At 53.5% G+C, this 18,669-nt stretch overlaps 4 protein-coding genes across 4 annotated transcripts; all 4 read left to right on the top strand.

Moving 5' to 3' along the window:
• Positions 1-295: 295 nt before the first annotated feature.
• N7532_006724 (Beige/BEACH domain protein) lies at positions 296-9,136 on the top strand (the record flags this gene model as incomplete). The annotated part of the gene is made up of 8 exons (XM_056619218.1): positions 296-308; positions 430-652; positions 909-3,697; positions 3,916-8,010; positions 8,072-8,226; positions 8,282-8,587; positions 8,642-9,019; positions 9,107-9,136. 8 exons carry the CDS (start codon positions 296-298, stop codon positions 9,134-9,136), a joined length of 7,989 nt encoding a protein of 2,662 aa, XP_056475377.1.
• An 845-nt stretch (positions 9,137-9,981) lies between these two features.
• Positions 9,982-11,149, top strand: N7532_006723 (sedoheptulose-7-phosphate:D-glyceraldehyde-3-phosphate transaldolase TAL1; the record flags this gene model as incomplete). The annotated part of the gene is made up of 4 exons (XM_056619217.1): positions 9,982-10,039; positions 10,102-10,113; positions 10,177-10,460; positions 10,529-11,149. The coding sequence occupies 4 exons, from the start codon at positions 9,982-9,984 to the stop codon at positions 11,147-11,149; spliced, it is 975 nt and encodes a 324-aa protein (XP_056475376.1).
• Positions 11,150-12,453: 1,304 nt separating this feature from the next.
• Positions 12,454-16,323, top strand: N7532_006722 (putative transcription factor (Snd1/p100); the record flags this gene model as incomplete). The annotated part of the gene is given in 7 exon segments (XM_056619216.1): positions 12,454-12,643; positions 12,705-12,856; positions 12,943-13,039; positions 13,376-13,458; positions 13,488-13,643; positions 13,802-15,253; positions 15,271-16,323. The coding sequence occupies 7 exon segments, from the start codon at positions 12,454-12,456 to the stop codon at positions 16,321-16,323; spliced, it is 3,183 nt and encodes a 1,060-aa protein (XP_056475375.1).
• Positions 16,324-16,925: 602 nt separating this feature from the next.
• On the top strand, positions 16,926-18,431 carry N7532_006721 (SEC14 family lipid-binding protein; the record flags this gene model as incomplete). The annotated part of the gene is made up of 4 exons (XM_056619215.1): positions 16,926-17,203; positions 17,293-17,434; positions 17,497-17,871; positions 17,925-18,431. 4 exons carry the CDS (start codon positions 16,926-16,928, stop codon positions 18,429-18,431), a joined length of 1,302 nt encoding a protein of 433 aa, XP_056475374.1.
• Between the last annotated feature and the right edge of the window lie 238 nt (positions 18,432-18,669).

Genomic DNA, 18,669 nt, shown 5'->3' with positions numbered 1-18,669 from the left:
ATGGGTGGGGGAGGATGGTGAGAGGAGATGAGGAGATGAGGAGGTCGGAGTCACTGGACCTTATCTAGGGGAGGCGGAGAGAGCGCTCCGCTTGCATCATACCTGTACCATACATGTCGGATGACCATCGATTGGCGCCGATCATTTAGTGGGGAAGGGAGGACTGGGGACGGCAGACAGGTATGTTACAATTATTACCATTCTTACCGTACGCCGGACTGGGTCGTCCAGATTGCGTCTTCTGCCAACTATCGAAGACCATACCAAACGTATCTCCATACTCATAGTAGATACTATGTACACGGATAGTACGTAGGAGGACATCCTTGTTACTGGGTACCCACCCAATACTCCGATCTGCATACTGTACAGTAGGGTACACAGAACACTGCCTGTGCTTGTACAAGGCGCCTACTAGGACACTGACAGGTTGCTTTGTCGCTGCTGGCGGTTCGGATGGGGCTGTGCTTGCCAATAATCGAGATGACTCAACCCTGCCTCCAAGGTTCCCTGTTTCCCAAGGCAACCCGGGTACCTGGCAGCTTTGCGCAAGGTTGCGGTCGCACGGCCATCTGGATCTCTGCGTGACGTCCTCATTCTCCGAAGTCGCGTGCTTGCTACCCGCCTCATGCGAGCTCACCACTGGCTTTGGGTACGGCTTTGCGCTAGACAATCGGGTACTGTGACCTCCAGACGCGGCTCCACCTGAGAGCTCCATTGTGGGCATCTCCTATGGTATCAAAGGGCGCTCGAGGGTTGCCATCCCTGCAAGCTAGTACTAGTAGCAAGGCGCAATGCCATGTCGCACTTATCGTCTTATCGGCGATCTCGTAACCTTTACCGCCCGTTACGCTGACACACTCCATTCTGCCTGGAACGTCGAGTGGAGCTGCGCGGCGCCCCCAAAGTCACCTGATCCGTGTCCACCCCGCCAGTGTTGATAGCGAGGCGACGATCCATTTTTGGGGTCTTCAGACGCACAAGGCAAACACTCTCGAGCTGCTCGTCACGCCAGCCGGTTCGGACTCGAGGTGCTTGCCCCTCCTTCTACCCTGGCTCCTCCCCCTCTGCTTCGGATGGCATACCCCCCGTGTCTCATCCGGACCCGCTAGCACAACACATACCAATGCAGACCGCCTCAACCGACACGCCAATCGCGCATTCACGGTCTCTGGTGGTCACCCGCCATCGGTCCGGTCGTGGATAAGATTTGGTGATGGCTCCGCCGCCCCTCCCCCTCCTTCCCCGTCCGGATCGACCGAACGGTTGGCCGAAGAGCTAGCTCCGGCCCTCGATCAGCTGAAGAACCTCACGACCGACACGAACCTGACCGTCTCGCAAGCCTTCACAGCTACTGAACCTCTCCTCCGCTTACGCCATACTTTCATTGACGATGCTCGTCCTGACACTGCCAAGGATGCCTTCCGACATCTGCTGGGCTTCCAGGCGCTGCTGGACCTGGCCCGCCAGCTCGCGGAGCTCTACGATCGCGATGCGCTTTCGAAAAACGACAGAAAAAGCTTGCTGGTGATTTTTAAGGACGTATTGGCACTCTTGGCGGAGGGCTTGAAGGACCATTTTGGAAACAAACGATACTTTGTCCGCAAGATTTCCGGTGGAGGAATTGCAACACTAGAGCGAACTCTCAAGGTCCTGGTAGGGAAGATAGGTGATACGGAAGCCGATGCACAGCAGCTGTATGGAGGTATTCTGGCTGCTGCGCTCTGCCAGGAGGCCGTGGCGGGCATCTTCGTATCTCTGAGCGGCAAGCTTCTGCAGAGTGGGAGCTCAGAATCCCCGAAAGATATCCGATATGCCGTGGACCAGTCCATGGGCTCCGCCGAAACTGTCGAGGTTGCAGAATTGCTGGGTCCTTTGCTCCGCGTGTGGGTTACTCACTCCATGACACCTGGGAATGATATCCTCCGCGTGGCTCTCCCCGCATGTCTATGCCAATTGGCCTCCCAATCTCGACGGAACGTCGTAGCTTTGCATGCCACCGGGATGTTGACCTCAATCCTCCCGCTCTTGTTCGATGACGGCAGGTCCGACACCGAAACAGCGCTTTACCAAGACCTGGCTCGTTATCTCAGTGCTCAGGGTATGAGTAGTCTGGGCGATGCTGTTTCTCTGTACCGGCGCGCGCACGAAAGCCCCCAGGTCCTTGAATTCCTCCTCTCTGCACTCAAGGTCTCTAAAGAACCCCCATCAATCCAATTCGATCTCTCCCTGCATGGCTTCTGCTCCGTCGAATTTGCAACACTGGGCCGCTCATTCCCTCCGAGTGCTTCGGCTGGATACACCCTGTCAGCTTGGGTGCGCTTCGATGAATTTGATCCAAACGCGCACACAACCATATTTGGAGCATTCGATGCGAGCCAGACCTGCTTCATTCTTGCATACCTGGAAAGAGATACACGCAACTTTATTCTCCAAACCGCGATCCAAGGCCCACGACCGAGTGTGCGCTTCAAGTCTGCCAGGTTCGAACCGAATCGCTCGTACCATATCTGCCTTATTCATAGACGCCCAAAGCCCACGTCTTCCTCCAAGGCATCTCTATTCATAGACGGCGAATTTGCTGAGCAGCTGAAGATCGACTATCCGTCGGTCCCAGTCAGTTCTCATCCAAGTCGGCCACCCCGGATTCAAGCTTTCTTTGGAACACCCCGGGACTTAGCCATGCGTCTTGGCAAGGGAGTGTCGACATCGCGATGGTCGCTTGCAAATGGTATCCTCTTTGAGGATGCTTTCAGCGATGACATGGTGTCTGTGTTTTATAATCTTGGTCCACGGTATTATGGAAACTTTCAGGATTGCCTGGGCTCCTTCCAGACGTACAAAGCCTCCGCTTCTCTCAACCTGCGACATGAACACCTGCACCCTGGGAAAGAAGAGAACTCGGATATCGTCACTGCTATTCGACGAAGAGCTAGTACCTTGGTTCGGGAGAGCTCAATTTTGATCAATGTCTCGCCTATCGCTGTTCTCGACGACGATGATAGCAACAACGTGGATGAGTCACAGCTTGTCAAATGCTTATCCAGGCAGGCAGCCAAATCTCTTCAGCAATTGACCAAGGCAGGAGGGAACGCTGTTGCTGTCAATGGGGCTACTCCTGCCATAAACGATGGCCTCACGCAGCCTCAGGGCGTTGGTATCTTGACTGGTGATCCGGTTGTCGAAGTTCCAAGATCGTTGGATGACGCTAGCTGGTGTCTCGGGGGCTGTGCTGCCGTCCATTTAAGTCTCATTCAAGCTGCCGATACCGCTGAAGCTACGCGACTGGCGGTTGAGGCACTCTATGAGGCCGTCCGAGACAACTGGAGAAACAGTGAAGCAATGGAGAGGGAGAATGGTTATGGAATCCTTGCGGCGCAGCTGCGTGAAAAGCTAGGGTACCATCTTGGCAGCACGGCTCCATCGAACAAGACTGCGATGGTTGGGTCAAGTACGGAACAAAGCTCATTGACTCTTGATCTACTTCGTCTCACCCTAGAATTTGTGGGATACGATTTCAAGCGCCCCACTTATTCTATCATCACGAATCCCCTCGCTTATCGGGTCCTCCTTGTTGACATGGATGTCTGGCGATTTGGTGACCCACAGGTCCTGGATCTTTACTATTCACAGTTCCAGATATTCGCGACCAGAAGCAACTACTGCCGGTTCAATGCAAGGAGACTTGGCCGTATGCGTGAGTGTCCCTTGAACTTACATTTGCGCGGTCCCGAGATCGAAGAACTAATGATATCAGGCGCTAGCAAGAGACTTCTAGAGACTCTGAAAGGAGGGGAGCTAACACCAGAAACCCTAAAGCCTTGTCTATCTGCATTCCGCTCTTTAATGGAGAGCAGTCCATCCCCTGATCTTCTCCGATCCCTCGCTCTATCCATCACCTATACCCTCCACAAGCCGAGCTCATCTGCCGCTCTCAAGAAAAAGAAGAGCCTCCGTTTCGTGGAGCTTCGTCCCGACCCAGCTCTTCGAAATCTGATTCGGGGAAGTATGTATCAAGCATTGCTCTTGGGATTGAGATGCTACGGCTGTATGCCGATATTTTGTGCAATACTCATGATCCTACCGCTCTGAAGAAGTTTGCCAAAGCGGTCACCAACAAGGTTAGTAACGAACCGACACCCGATGGAGTCCTCTTGATCACGTCTGACTTGTTGCAGTGGCTCTTGTACCTTGCTTGTGAAGACGAGCCTGAGGTTGTGACTCTTGCTGTCAAAATTCTGGCAAGGCTGCTAGTTGTCCATGGGAGCAGCTACAGCAAAAAGCTATCTGAAAAGAATGGAGGATATACAGTTTTGGAACATCATCTGCAACGATGGTGGAATCTCCCTTCTCTATGGATAGTCTGCTTCTCCATCTTCTTTGGCCAAGATATTGCCCGTCTCGATCTTGAACGTCCCTTCAATGCTCCCGCTCTGCTCAATCTTTTCTTGGCTGACGGGGAGCTCCGCATCGTTTTCCCCGAGATGCTTCCAGTCATAATGGCGATGCTCAAAGCTGGCTCAAAAGAATTAATGTCAACATGGGGAGAGACGGTGGAGCATGCGCAAACTCATTTCGAAGAGGCCGCTATCAGCTCTAAAAACCCAAACATGTCATTGTGCACTTTGACTGGCGTGGCTTTGCCGGACCAGGTGAAATTTGGCGTTGCGGTCCTGTCCTCCGTCGTCAAATTCTTGGCAGAGGCACGCTCAGTATCCCGGAACTTCCAGGATTTCACATCTCAGTCAACGTACGTGCATGAGCTTCTCGCTATTCTTTACCCTTCTGTTGTTGGTACGGATCCCATAGGCTCCGCCACCGAGTTGAGCTCTCGACCAAGTGGAATCAGCTTCGACGAGAGCAATCTTGTTGCCCGACCTCGGTCGAGCACTGCAAATACTTCTACGGTGTTCCAAACGACTACAGTTGATGTGACTGGAAGCCCCAACGAAAGCACAGATTCTCTTCGTCGCGGTTCATCGTTTGTCCTTGTCTCGTCAGAAAGAGCCAAGCACCAGCCATCTAATGCCCGTATCCGTCGAGTAATCAATCCAAAATCCGCGGACGATGGAGGAGTGGTTGAGCACCCACTTACGAAGGCTATTTTTGGCCTCGTGCTTCCTATGCTGGAAGAACAATTACTGGAGAAAAAGGATTTCTCGGGGCTCGGTCTCTATCAAAAGACACCTCCCGGGTTTTTGGAACACCAAGCGCATTTCAATTCTTGGATTTTCAATTGCCTTCTTTCAACATTGAAAGAATTGCCGACATCGAAACCTTGTATTCTCCAGGAGCCCCGCGTATTGACGAATCTCTCCCGATTTGCGACTCACCTTGCAGAAGCAGTCTACGAGGGCTGGTTCATCAATGGGCCCGTTTCCACCTTGGAATGCCTTGGTACACTCATAGAGTATTTGCAGCGCCCGGATATCGCGAACCTCAAGAGCATTAGACTGTGCAGTCAAGCAGTTGCTACCATTCATTTGACTCTTTATCGGGTGGTGTTATTCCAGTTGTCCGAAGCGGATGATACAGAATCCCTTTTCGTTTTGAAACGGCTCAACTACTGGCAAGTCGTGCTGCTGTCCGCAGCCGATACGCAGTCAAGGCATCTTCATTTGCTCTTCTATTTATTGTACACGAAGTTGATCAGCACAGACCAAGATGTCCGCTTAGCTGCTGCAAGTCTCTGGCGGATAATCCTTGTCCAGAAGCCAGATGAGGTCACAATGCTTCTCGGTAATGCGCCGCACTCTCTCCAACGCCGACTTGCCGACGGTTTTGATGCTCTCGTGGGCATGGAAGATGAGGCTTTTCTCCCATGGATTGACGAGCAAAGGGATGATCTCGACGCTTTGTTCTTCGGCATTTTGTCTCGGTCCTGGGATTCATTCGTTCAGGAAGAGAATTCGAAGAGTGAAGATTCAGCAAAGAACCGCATATCAAGACGTAGGGACAAGCTCAAACAATGGAGCCAGTTGGAGAAGTTCAATGAAGATATGATCAAAAAGAACGACGCCATTCTGCCCCACTGGATTTCCAACATTTCTGCGTCCGAATTCCTGAAGTCTCAGAGATTCCTGCAAGACATGCAAGATAATTCCGTCTTCATGTGGTCGGCATTCTCTAATCTCCTGATGGATCTGCGGCGGCCGGGTGGTCTGCTTGCAGAAGAAAAGGAGAGAAAATGGAGACTTGATCAAACCGAAGGCCGCAGTCGGATGCGATTGCGTGTTGTCCCAGATGATTCAGATGAGCGGCAGGACTATCAACCAAAGCGCAAAGCGTCTGAGCCACCTGCAGTCAAAATCGATACCCGGTTTCGCGCCCTGTCTGAAGGAGAGGTGATTTCAACGCCCACGGGGATGACAGCCGAGCCTGCGGTCATAGAGTCAGAGCCACAATACGGAGAGGCTGAAAACGCTACTAATTCTGAAGACCCAAGCATGCTCGAGGAAAATTTTGAAATGATTGATGATCCCAAGATTGAGCTCGATGCCAGTGAATATGAAGATAAGAATCGCAAGGTCATGCGGTCTCTCCATCGCGGCGATCAAGTTCAGAACGTTTGCAACATGTCGCGAATCATCGGGTTGGAAGCCATCGAAGGTCTTTTGATTCTCGGCAAGGATTGTATTTACATTCTTGACAATTTCTTCCAGAGGGCTGACGGAGAAATCGTTAACGTTTGGCAAGCTCCTGCAGAGGAACGCGACTCTTACGTACGGATGATTGCTGGTCGAGAATCCAACGACCGTCGTTCCCAAGAGCATGAGACCCGGAGCTGGAAATGGTCGGATTTGGTCAGCGTTTCCAAGCGTCGCTTCCTCTTTCGTGATGTTGCTCTAGAGATCTTCTTCACGGATGGCACCAGTTACCTTCTGACTCTGTATTCTGCGCGGGTTCGAGATGAATTGTGCAATCAACTCGGCTCTAAAGCTCCTCAAGTTACTGGAAGCGCAGGTCATTCGCGACCCGAGGATATATCGCGATTTGAGACCCTGCGCAGTCAAGAAGATGCACCGCAATCTCTTGGTTCGAAGTTCGCGAGCGTCTTTGGACATCTCCCGTCAAACCCTGCCACTCGAAAATGGGTCAAGGGCGAAATTTCAAATTTCCACTACCTCATGTTGATCAATACTCTTGCTGGACGAACTTTCAATGACTTGACCCAGTATCCAGTCTTCCCCTGGGTACTGGCAGACTACACCAGCGAGGAACTCGATCTCACCGACCCCAAGACTTTCCGCGATCTCTCCAAGCCTATGGGATGTCAAAATCCTGATCGCGAGGCAGGCTTCCGGGAACGGTACAATGCTTTCGCGGAGATGGGCGACGATAATTCTCCGCCTTTCCATTACGGAACACATTATTCCTCAGCCATGATAGTTAGCTCATATCTCATTCGCCTCCAACCGTTCGTCAAATCATACCTTCTTCTCCAAGGAGGGACATTCGATCACGCAGATCGGTTGTTCTACTCGATCCGCAAAGCGTTCGAATCAGCATCGCGAGGCAACATGTCCGACGTCCGCGAATTGATCCCAGAGTTCTTTTATCTTCCGGAATTCCTCGTCAACTCCAACAAATACGACTTTGGTATCCCTCAAAACATGACAACTGCCATTGATTCGGTCGAGCTTCCCCCTTGGGCCAAGGGAGACCCGAAAATATTCATCGAAAAGCACAGGGAGGCTCTTGAGAGCCCGTATGTGTCCGAGAATCTCCACCATTGGATCGACCTTGTTTTCGGTAGCAAGCAGAAAGGAGAGGCAGCCGTCGAGGCCGTTAATGTCTTCCATCACTTGTCCTACAAGGGCGCCAAGGATCTAGATGCAATCGACGATCCTATGGAACGATTGGCAACAATTGGGATCATTCATAACTTTGGACAGACCCCTCATCAAATCTTCCAACGACCTCATGCTCAGCGAGAAGATCAGCGGCACCGCACTCCTCAATTGGATACCCTTGCAGAATCACTGACCCAGATGCCGCTCTCATTACTTGGTATTAATATCCTTTTCTTTTTTGACTACATACACTTTATCGCTAACCATTGAACACCCAGATACCGAGGAGCGCGTGGCCAATTTGTCCATGAGACAGGACCGTTTGCTGTGTACACCAGCGCTTCGGCTGAATGTTCCACCATCCTTTGATCACTACATGGAATGGGGCTTTTTCGATGGCAGTGTTCGTTTCTATTCTGCGGATAGTCGCAAGGTACAACGTCTTTCTCGAGCCCCAAGAAGTAATTCATTCAGCTAACTTGGTACAGTTACTTGGACACTTCGAACATCTCCATGTTGGCCAACTCTCCCATGCCAGCTTTGCGGACTCGCGAACTCTGGTAACTTGCGGTACGGACTGTACGATTTCTTTGTGGACCGTGACCGCAACACCCAGGGCGGTTGATCTTCAGCCTCTTGGATCGCTTTTCGGCCATCGTGCTCCTGTCACCGTGCTCGCAATTTCGCGCTCTTTCAGTGCATTGCTATCTGCGTCTAGCGATGGGCATATCATGTTATGGGATCTCAATCGACGAGGTTTCGTGCGGACTTTGCCCGCTGATGGTACAGTCGAGGTAAGCATTTGTGCTCTATCTGTTCTGTCAACTTCGTGCTAACTATAGATCTAGTGCGCTCGTATCAACGACGTTACAGGCAACATCGTTGTCTGTCGAGGAAAGCGAATCACCATGTACACCCTGAATGGAGAGGTTTTGGTCGACCAGCCCGTCTGCGACGCCGCCGATGACCATGTCCTTTCTTGTGTCTTCTACGAGGGCATCCAGAACGAATGGCTGGAGCGTGAACTTGTCCTTACGGGCCACAGCCGTGGTGTTGTCAATATCTGGAGCAAAACGATTCGAAACGGACGGTTTGAGCTGGAACTCATCCGTCAGCTCCATCATACCGATAGCACCCGCGACACTGGTGCCAATATCTCCACGGGTATCAGTTGTATTCTTGCCCAGCCTCAGGTGGTCTACACTGGAGATGAAGCCGGGCGAGTGGTGAGTGATTTTTGATTTTCCCTCCTTCCCTGATTTTCCAGACACTCCGTTTAGAACCCCATACTAACCGGATTTTCTTTCCCGCAGTATGAATGGAATTGCATCCAGAGGCGCTAAGCTTTGCCGTTTTGGACAAACCCCGTGCCGTGCGGCTATTGAGGTACACGGCTTCTCCGCTTTTTATGGGTTGGTTTGTTAGGAGGGTCCAAAAAGCATCTGCACATGTAGATAGCCCGGCGTTTCCTTCTGGGAGGATATTCTCATTCTTTATTATTTTGCCCTTCCATTGTTTGTACCATCACGCCCGTCCCGTTCGTTCACATGCAGGCATCTCGCATCATGAAGAGTGGAATCAACCACAGCTGTCATCATCATAGAGACACGGATCCCCCAGCCCCAAACGCCATCCGGAGTAGATCGCGATATTTAACCGGGTCTCGGTGAGGGAGATGCAGGACCACTGCAGTAGTGGGCCGTTGGCCGGTCGACCATACTCCGGTTGGGTTCCCGGAGCACACTGGGCCGAGCTCATGAACTGGAACCTGGGGGTGGTCTTGCAGTAGCAGACCTGTTAATTTTGGTCTGGTAGATTGTAGACTGGAGGACCAGTGAGTAATATGAGGCGACGGGAAACCGGTTGGGGACTCGAATTCCGTGAAGTTCGTCACTGCGTGCAAGCAGTGGTTGTCAGGACGGAGGGGGAGTGATTTCATTGTGCAGCGTCATTCGCCCCACCTTCCATCCCACCTTCGCGCGTGCACGGGCCAGGTACATACATTCAGTATGGGCGGGCCATACTACACCGAAGTACCCGTTAGGATCCTGACTGGCGCCGGTCCAGAGTGCCCCTCCGCTAAATACCGGTCTCATCGCCACTTCTCCCTCCTTCATCTCTCTTTCTTAAACCCATTCGATTCATCGTCTTGTGCAACCTCCTTCCACAGATAACCCCTTCAATCATCATGTCTTCCTCTCTCGAGCAGCTCAAGGCCTCCGGCACCGTTGTCGTCTGCGACTCTGGTAAGTTCCACCGATCAGCCAGGATGCATGCATTGAACACTCCACTAACACGCGATTTCTAGGTGACTTTGCCAGTATGTGACTCCCGCTCGCCACCACAACCCGGCGCCATTGGATTTCTTGCTAACGTGTCACAGCCATCGGCAAGTACAAGCCCCAGGATGCCACCACCAACCCCTCCCTGATCTTGGCTGCTTCCAAGAAGCCCGAGTACGCCGCTCTGATCGATGCTGCCGTTGCCCACGGTAAGGTCATCGGCAAGACCGTCGATGAGCAGGTCGAGGCTACTCTGGACCGTCTCCTGGTCGAGTTCGGCAAGAAGATTCTCGAGATCATTCCCGGCAAGGTCTCCACTGAGGTCGACGCCAAGCTGTCTTTCGACACCCAAGGCTCTGTCAACAAGGCCCTTGAGATCATCGAGGTATGCAAAAGTCCCCGGGCCAACTTTGCGATGTCATGGATGAAGTACTAATCGATTTGCACCTATAGCTGTACAAGCAGAACGGTATCTCCAAGGACCGCGTCCTGATCAAGATCGCCTCCACCTGGGAGGGTATCCAGGCTGCCCACATCTTGCAGTCCCAGCACGGTATCAACTGCAACCTGACCCTCATGTTCTCCCTGGTCCAGGCCATCGCCGCCGCCGAGGCCGGTGCCTTCCTGATCTCTCCCTTCGTCGGCCGTATCCTCGACTGGTACAAGGCTGCCCACAAGCGCGACTACACTGCCCAGGAGGACCCTGGTGTCAAGTCCGTCCAGGACATCTTCAACTACTACAAGAAGCACGGCTACAACACTATCGTCATGGGTGCTTCCTTCCGTAACACCGGCGAGATCACCGAGCTTGCCGGCTGCGACTACCTGACCATCTCCCCCAACCTGCTGGAGGACCTCTTCAACTCCACCGCCGCCGTCCCTAAGAAGCTCGACTCCGCCAACGCCACCGGCCTCGACATCCCCAAGCGCGCCTACCTCAAGCACGAGGCTGAGTTCCGCTTCGACTTCAACGAGGAGGCTATGGCCGTTGAGAAGCTCCGTGAGGGTATCTCCAAGTTCGCTGCTGATGCCGTCACCCTCAAGGACCTGCTCAAGGCCAAGATCCAGGCTTAAAATGGTACGGAGGATTAAATTGCTTTTCTCATGTTTTTGTAAATTGGCGATCCCCAAAATGTCGGAATCGGTAGATACGAATTGATGAATCTTTTACTACTGTTCAATGAAATGGATTTTAATTCCCACGATCACTATCCTCATCAACTTAAAATCTTCTTGTCTTAGGTTTGTACTGATTTTGAGTCTGTAGCTTGATCAAAATCACAGGTCCATGAATAGACCAGTTATGCCCTGAGTCACTCACTACTTAGTAGGCTACCTCTACAGTACACTACTAGTGGTACCGATTTCTCGAACTGTAATGAATATTGGTCTCAGCACTGTAGATCTGGATGCACTTGAAAAATATTTATTGTAGATCAGCGTCATGAGCTATCACCTGGATCCAATGGCAAGGGAATCTCCGATCTCGGGCAACAGTAGGCCGACGCATCCGAGGCCAGTAGTCGTGCGGAAATCTGGGCTGGCCGGCTTATTCATACTGTGAGCAACCCCGCAGAGCTCGGTGCGACTCTGTACCACACCAGCCGAGGTCAGTCTGGACTTCAAGTGATCGCAGCGAGGTACAATGGGTGCGGATAGCGTAGAATAGATCTCGCAATATGCGCATATGTTCCAATTCAAGCTCGAAATCCGCTTGTAGGTAGGGGATGGTGAGGTTGAACGCAGGATTATGTCATTTCCCCTCGTTCCGTTCGCCGCCCGCTTAGGAAGGTGGGGTGTGTTTTGGCGCGGTAATGCGTACCGGTACACGGCCACACAGCAATTGTTGGGTGTGTCAAGAGGTATTGGGTACAAGGGAGGTAATCGCCCCAGCGCAGTCACGTCAACATCATCCGCTTATTATCCTCGACTCCGCCCGCCTCTTCTCTGCTCTTTTTCCCCTCCGTCAATTCCACAAGCTCCCATTTTCCGTCTATAATAACATTTATATATCTACCAACCGCCATAATGGTCAAGGCTGGTAAGCACGCACTCATCTTCCAATGAACTTCCCTCAAAACGCATTCGGCTCCACGCTCGACGCCCCAGGGACCTTGGGGTGAGCAGATTTGAGCACCTTGTGATCATCCTGCCACTCCTGGGCCTATCGGCTTGCTTCCCCTCTCCACTGCGCGCCAGGGGCTCCAGGGTCCCCGCGACCTGAGCTTAAGCTTATCTACGAGCATCCAAATGGGTTGTACTGCAATGCAGCTCGTTCGGTGCAGCTTGGAGGAGCTGGAGCTGGAGCTGCCCTGCAGGGTTCGGTCCCGACGGCGGGAGACGGCCCGATGCAAACATGGAACATCTCGCTAACCACCATGTCGATAGTTGCTGTCCTCCGCGGTGACGCGAAGATCTCTGGTACTGTCACCTTCGAGCAGGCCGACGAGAACGCCCCCACCACCATCTCCTGGAACATCACCGGCCACGACGCCAACGCCGAGCGTGCTTTCCACGTCCACCAGTTCGGTGACAACACCAACGGCTGCACCTCCGCCGGCCCTCACTGTATGTTGTCTGATGATGCAGATACTGGAAGACATTGAAACTAGTGACTGACTATCTCCAGTCAACCCCTTCGGCAAGCCCCACGGTGCTCCCACCGATGCCGACCGCCACGTTGGTGACCTGGGCAACTTCAAGACCGATGCCGAGGGTAACTCCGTTGGCACCACTCAGGACAAGCTCGTCAAGCTGATTGGCGCTGAGAGCGTTCTGGGCGTAAGTCCTCCAACCTCTTTTCATTCACTACACCTTCAAAAGGTAGTAGAAACTGTACGGCGGAATATGTACTAACTCGAGCTTAGCGCACCCTGGTCGTCCACGCCGGCACTGATGATCTCGGCCGTGGTGGCAACGAGGAGTCCAAGAAGACTGGTAACGCTGGTCTCCGCCCGGCCTGCGGTAAGTTAATATGTTTCCTCTGGTAGTGAGTGTATATATCCCTAACGATTGTGCAGGTGTCATCGGCATTGCCGCCTAAATATGGAGAACTCCGTCCAATGATAATCCCATGTAGTTGGGTCATGATATTTCCCGATCTCTTGAGATGAAAAGTTCAGGATAGTTAGCCTGGCTAGGATGCAATGAATGTCATTTCAGAAAACAATTGCCCCTTTTCCCACTTGTAGAGAGACACTCTCCACTCTAGAAGGGATGTAGCTGCTAGTTGTGTGCTGCCGTAGCATAGCGCCCCGACCGCTTTCCCCCACAAACACCGGCCACGTTTCTCCTCCGAAGGTCTCCCGCTCCGATCATTCCATTCGAATTGGTCCTTTTATCTTTTCTCTCCTCTTTGGTTTTCTCCTCGGTTCTCTCTATCGGTTTATCCTCGGCTACCTGCGTGTGGTAGCGGTGTTCTCCTCCCAGCATGCCTTTCGAAGCCCGCGTCAAGTCCGTTCTGTCGGGCGACACGGTCGTGCTGTCGCATGTCGCCAACCCTACACAAGAACGGATCCTGAGTTTGGCCTATGTCTCTGCGCCGCGCCTTAGGAGGGAGGGCGATGAGGTTCGTGTTTGATTGCTTCACAGCTGTTTAATCATAGCTCAATTCGAACGAGGGGATGGGTCGTGAGATGTTCTGCTGATCGTCCCATGTCGGCCATCTTCAATCGTCCGAAGGATGCTGCAATCTGTATTCATCTGAACTAACAATGCTGTGTTCAGGCATTCGGCTTCCAATCCCGTGAATTCCTACGTGAGCTTCTGGTCGGCAAAGTCATTCGCTTCGAAGTCATCTATTCCATCCCTACTGGCGCTAAACGTGAATATGGTATAATTACCCTCCCCGGTCACAACGCCCAGCTGCCCGATATCAGTGTCCAAGAGGGTTGGACCCGAGTCCGTGAGGAGGCTGGCAAGCGTGGAGATGAGTCGGAGGTCACCCTGGGATTGCTGGACCGATTGCGGGCGCTGGAGTCGCTCGCCCAGGATGAAAAGAAGGGTGTCTGGTCCGGCTCCGATAAGGGACTCATCGAGACAAGCTACGAATTGGCCAATGGACAGGCTCTCGTCAACGAACACAAGGGTCAACAGTTGGAGGGTATCATTGAGAAGGTCCTGAATGGAGACCGTGTCGTGCTGCGTCTCCTGATTGCGCCTCAGGAGCATCTGCAGACCGTCGTTGCGGTTGCCGGTATCCGGGCTCCGGCTGCCAAGCGGACCACCGCTGACGGCAAGGAGCAGGCTGGTGAGCCGTTTGGTGATGAGGCTTTCCAGTTCTTCGAGTCGCGCCTGTTGCAGCGCAAGGTCAAGGTCTCCCTCCTTGGCGTGACGCCCCAAGGCCAGCTGGTCGCTTCTCTCCTCCACCCCAACGGAAACATCGCCCGCTTCCTCCTTGAGGAGGGCCTCGCCCGCTGCCAGGACCACCACGTTACCCTTCTCGGTCAGGATATGGCTATTCTCCGCCAGGCTGAGCGCTCAGCGAAGGATGCTCGCAAGGGTGTTTTCACCGGACACGTTGGACCCAAGACCTCCGGCGCCGCTGCTGTGGATTACATTGTCAGCCGTGTGCTGAACGCCGACACTTTGTTCCTTCGCAGCAAGGCTGGCCAGGAAAAGAAGATCAGCCTGACTAGCATCCGTCAACCCAAGCCCTCCGACCCTAAGCAGGCTCCATTTGCTGCTGAGGCCAAGGAGTACCTGCGCAAGCGTGTTATTGCCAAGAACGTCAAGGTTACTGTGAATGGCAAGAAGCCCGCCAACGAGGGATATGAGGAGCGCGAGGTTGCCACTGTTGTCCAGGGCAACACCAACGTTGGACTGGCGCTTGTTGAGGCCGGCTATGCCTCTGTCATCCGGCACCGCATGGACGATGACGACCGCTCGCCTGACTACGATGCCCTGTTGGCTGCCGAGGCTGATGCTCAGAGGGAGGGCCGCGGCATGTGGTCGCCCAAGCCGCCCAAGGCTAAGCAGGTCGTGGACTACTCGGAGAGTGTTCAGAAGGCCAAGCTGGAGGTTGGTGTTCTCCAACGGTCGAAGCGCATTCCGGCTGTTGTCGACTTTGTCAAGTCTGGCTCCCGCTTTACTGTGATCGTGCCTCGCGAGAATGCCAAGTTGACTCTTGTTCTCTCAGGCATTCGTGCCCCCGATCTGCCCGCGGGCCGGGCGAGGCCGGTGAGCCGTTTGGACAGGAAGCTCACGACCTGGCTAACCGCCGCTGCATGCAGCGCGATGTTGAGATTGATGTTGAGACCATTGACAAGGTCGGTGGTTTCATCGGTACACTGTACGTTGGCAAGGAGAACTTCACCAAGGTTCTGCTGGAGGAGGGTCTGGCTACTGTGCATGCCTACTCGGCTGAGCAGTCCGGCAATGCCAATGCTTACTTCGCCGCTGAGGAGCGGGCCAAGGAAGCCCGCAAGGGTCTGTGGCACGATTGGGACCCTAGCAAGGAGGCTGCTGCTGCCGAGGAGTCTGAGGCTGCTAACGGCACTGGCAACGAGAGCGAGGCTGCTGCTCCTAGCCAGCGCCGCAAGGACTATCGCGACGTCATGGTCACCTTCGTTGACCCTAGCAATGGACGCCTGAAGCTTCAGCAGATTGGTGCCGGCACTAGCGCCCTGACCGAGCTCATGTCTGCATTCCGATCTTTCCACATCAATAAGGCCAACGACACTCCGCTGCCTGGTCCTCCCAAGGCTGGCGACTGGGTTGCCGCCAAGTTTTCCGAGGACGGCGATTGGTACCGTGCTAAGGTGCGCCGTAACGATCGCGAGAAGAAGGAGGCTGAGGTGGTCTACGTCGACTACGGCAACTCGGAGTCCCTGCCCTGGTCTAGCCTGCGCCCCCTCACTCAGCCACAGTTCTCGAGCCAGAAGCTGCGCCCACAAGCCCTTGACGCTGTCCTCTCTCTTCTTCAGTTCCCCACTTCCCCGGACTATCTCGAGGACGCCGTCGCCTTTGTTGGTGAGCAGACCGGCAACCGCCAGCTGGTGGCTAACGTGGACCACATCGAGCCCGATGGTACTCTGCACGTCACTCTTCTCGACCCGAGTGTCTCCAAGAGCCTCGACCAGAGCATTAACGCGGACATCGTCCTTGAAGGTATGGCCATGGTCCCTCGCAAGTTGAAGGCTTGGGAGCGTGCCTCTGCCGACACACTGGCCAACCTGCGCGAGCTCGAGGAGGAGGCCAAGGCTGAGCGCCGGGGAATGTGGGAGTACGGTGATCTGACCGAGGATTAAACCTTCTTGTATCTATGAGCGAATTGGGCAGCGCGTTCTGTACAAAAGCGTGGGATTGAGCCCATTTGGAAAACATGTCCCATACTATATCCATGGGTTTGCACTAGCTTGATTGTTGAATTATCCATCTATTTTTGGCTTTTAATTATATTGAATGAATGAACCGAGGCCTGCAAATCAGGACCGGGGTTTCTGTCGATCAATCCAAGGGGTCTCAGATGTGGTGCCCGATTAACTTTGCCCCAGATTTTGTCCCATGCGGTGGGGAGTATTTCGGTCTATTTTGGATGGGCGTAACGTTGCAGCATCCAGAGAGTATCTGCATGTCCAATGCTGATTCGCCGAGGAGCGTATATTAAGGAAATTATCCTAACCTACTAATGATCGATTCTACCTTATATTAAGTTCCATGCTTCCCCGCCTATCATCGGACCCCAAACAGGGTCCACGCGGGCGGCGTCGCCAATTCCGCCAGATTTGATCTGACCGCCTCCTTCTTACTCCTCCGCCACCGATCATCTCAAACCACCGGGGCCAATCGCGCCAATAACTCCACCGGGAACTTCCAGGGAAAAAAAAAAAAAAAGAGAAAAGACACAATCATGTTCTGGCGAACCAAGTCGCACGACAGCCATGCGTCCGAGGACCCGGCCCTGGCACGCACCACATCCGCATCGAAGAATGACCCTGCCGCCTCCGCAGACCAAGCCTCCGGAACCGCATGGCTTGCCGGACATTTGAATCATTTGACTCCCGAGCAGGAGGAGAAGTTGCGCGAGTTCAAGAGTATCTGCTCTGAGCGTGGATACTATACCGCTGTCGTGGAACCGGCAGAGGGCGTGGAGGCGAAGGACGCTAGCCATGACGATGCGACTATGCTGTAGGTTGCACCACTTCACTGCTGTGTTCCAGGAGAACGACACATTCGGAACGAACATGGGAGAACAGGACTGACGACTTGTCTTCTAGCCGATTCTTGCGGGCTCGCAGATTCGATGTCGAGGGTGCGTGGGGTCAATTCAAGGATACGGAGGACTGGCGCAAGGATAATGCGATCGAGTCGCTGTATGAGAATATTGGTGTGGACTCGTATGAGGCTGCACGTCGGATGGTACGTATCCCCTTTTTGTGAGATATTGGTAGTGAATTAACCTGATGCCCATTGATCTGTAGTATCCTCAATGGACCGGCCGTCGCGATCGCCGCGGTATCCCTGTCTACGTCTTCGAGATCCGCCACCTGAATAACAAGGAGATGGCTGCGTACAATGATACCATGTCGACTGGTACTCCCGAAAGCCACAAGTCGTCGACTATCCCAGCCCGTCTCCTAAACCTGTTCGCTTTGTACGAGAACTTGCTTAACTTTGTCATGCCTCTGTGCTCCTCGCTCTCGCGTCCGAACCCCGAGACTCCGATCGTGACCTCGACCAATATCGTCGATGTGAGCGGCGTTGGGCTGAAGCAGTTCTGGAACCTCAAGTCCCACATGCAGGATGCTAGTGTGTTGGCCACCGCTCACTACCCCGAGACTCTGGATCGTATCTTTGTAAGTCTGCAGATATCTTCTTGCACGGGGTCTTTTATCGCTGACTAGTATAGATCATTGGCGCACCTGCTTTCTTTCCTACCGTCTGGGGCTGGATCAAGCGCTGGTTCGACCCAGTAACCACATCCAAGATTTTCATCTTGTCCGCTGCTGAGGTGAAGCCCACCCTAACTTCTTTCATGGACCTCTCCAGCATTCCCAAGCAGTATGGTGGCGAGCTCGAGTGGCAATGGGGCGATATGCCCAACCTGGACGAGCCCGCTCAGGAGCTCCTGCAAGGTCTGGAGCAAGAGCCTGCTGAGGGCAAGACGAAGAAGGAGCTCATCAAGGGCCCGGTTCTTTTCAAGGGCGACAAGGTTGAGGTGCTGGGCACTGTGGACGGCAAAGAGCGTCGGTCCACTATTCCCGTTCCCCAAAAGGACCAGACGACCACCACCGAGAACTCGGAGCCGGCGAACGAAGACTCTACTGAGACACCAGCCAATGGCGACGCCGAGAAGCCCGTTGAAAATGTGACTGTGAACGTCGAGGAGACCCAGACCACCACTGCTACCGCATAGAGGACATCGGACTTTACGTGGGGTGGGCTCCTGCGAAAGTGACTCTGCTCGTTGGGCATGAACACAATGGCATGAGCCCTTGAAAATTCACATGACCGAGGCACGCAAGGCCTTTCCCCCACAAAGGTCGGTCTCGATCATTCCAGTTTTGCATGCTCTGAACGTTTCTGCCTGGGAATTCTTTGATTATGTGATTACATTTTGACAATTGCATGTGCATGGCCCGGCATACTGTAGA

This window comes from Penicillium argentinense, assembly GCF_028826775.1.
Source record: "Penicillium argentinense strain IBT 30761 chromosome Unknown utg000005l_segment0_segment0, whole genome shotgun sequence".
NCBI lineage: Eukaryota > Fungi > Ascomycota > Eurotiomycetes > Eurotiales > Aspergillaceae > Penicillium > Penicillium argentinense.
Note: the sequence above shows the minus strand (reverse complement) of the source record. Positions and strands in the feature narration are given on the sequence as shown.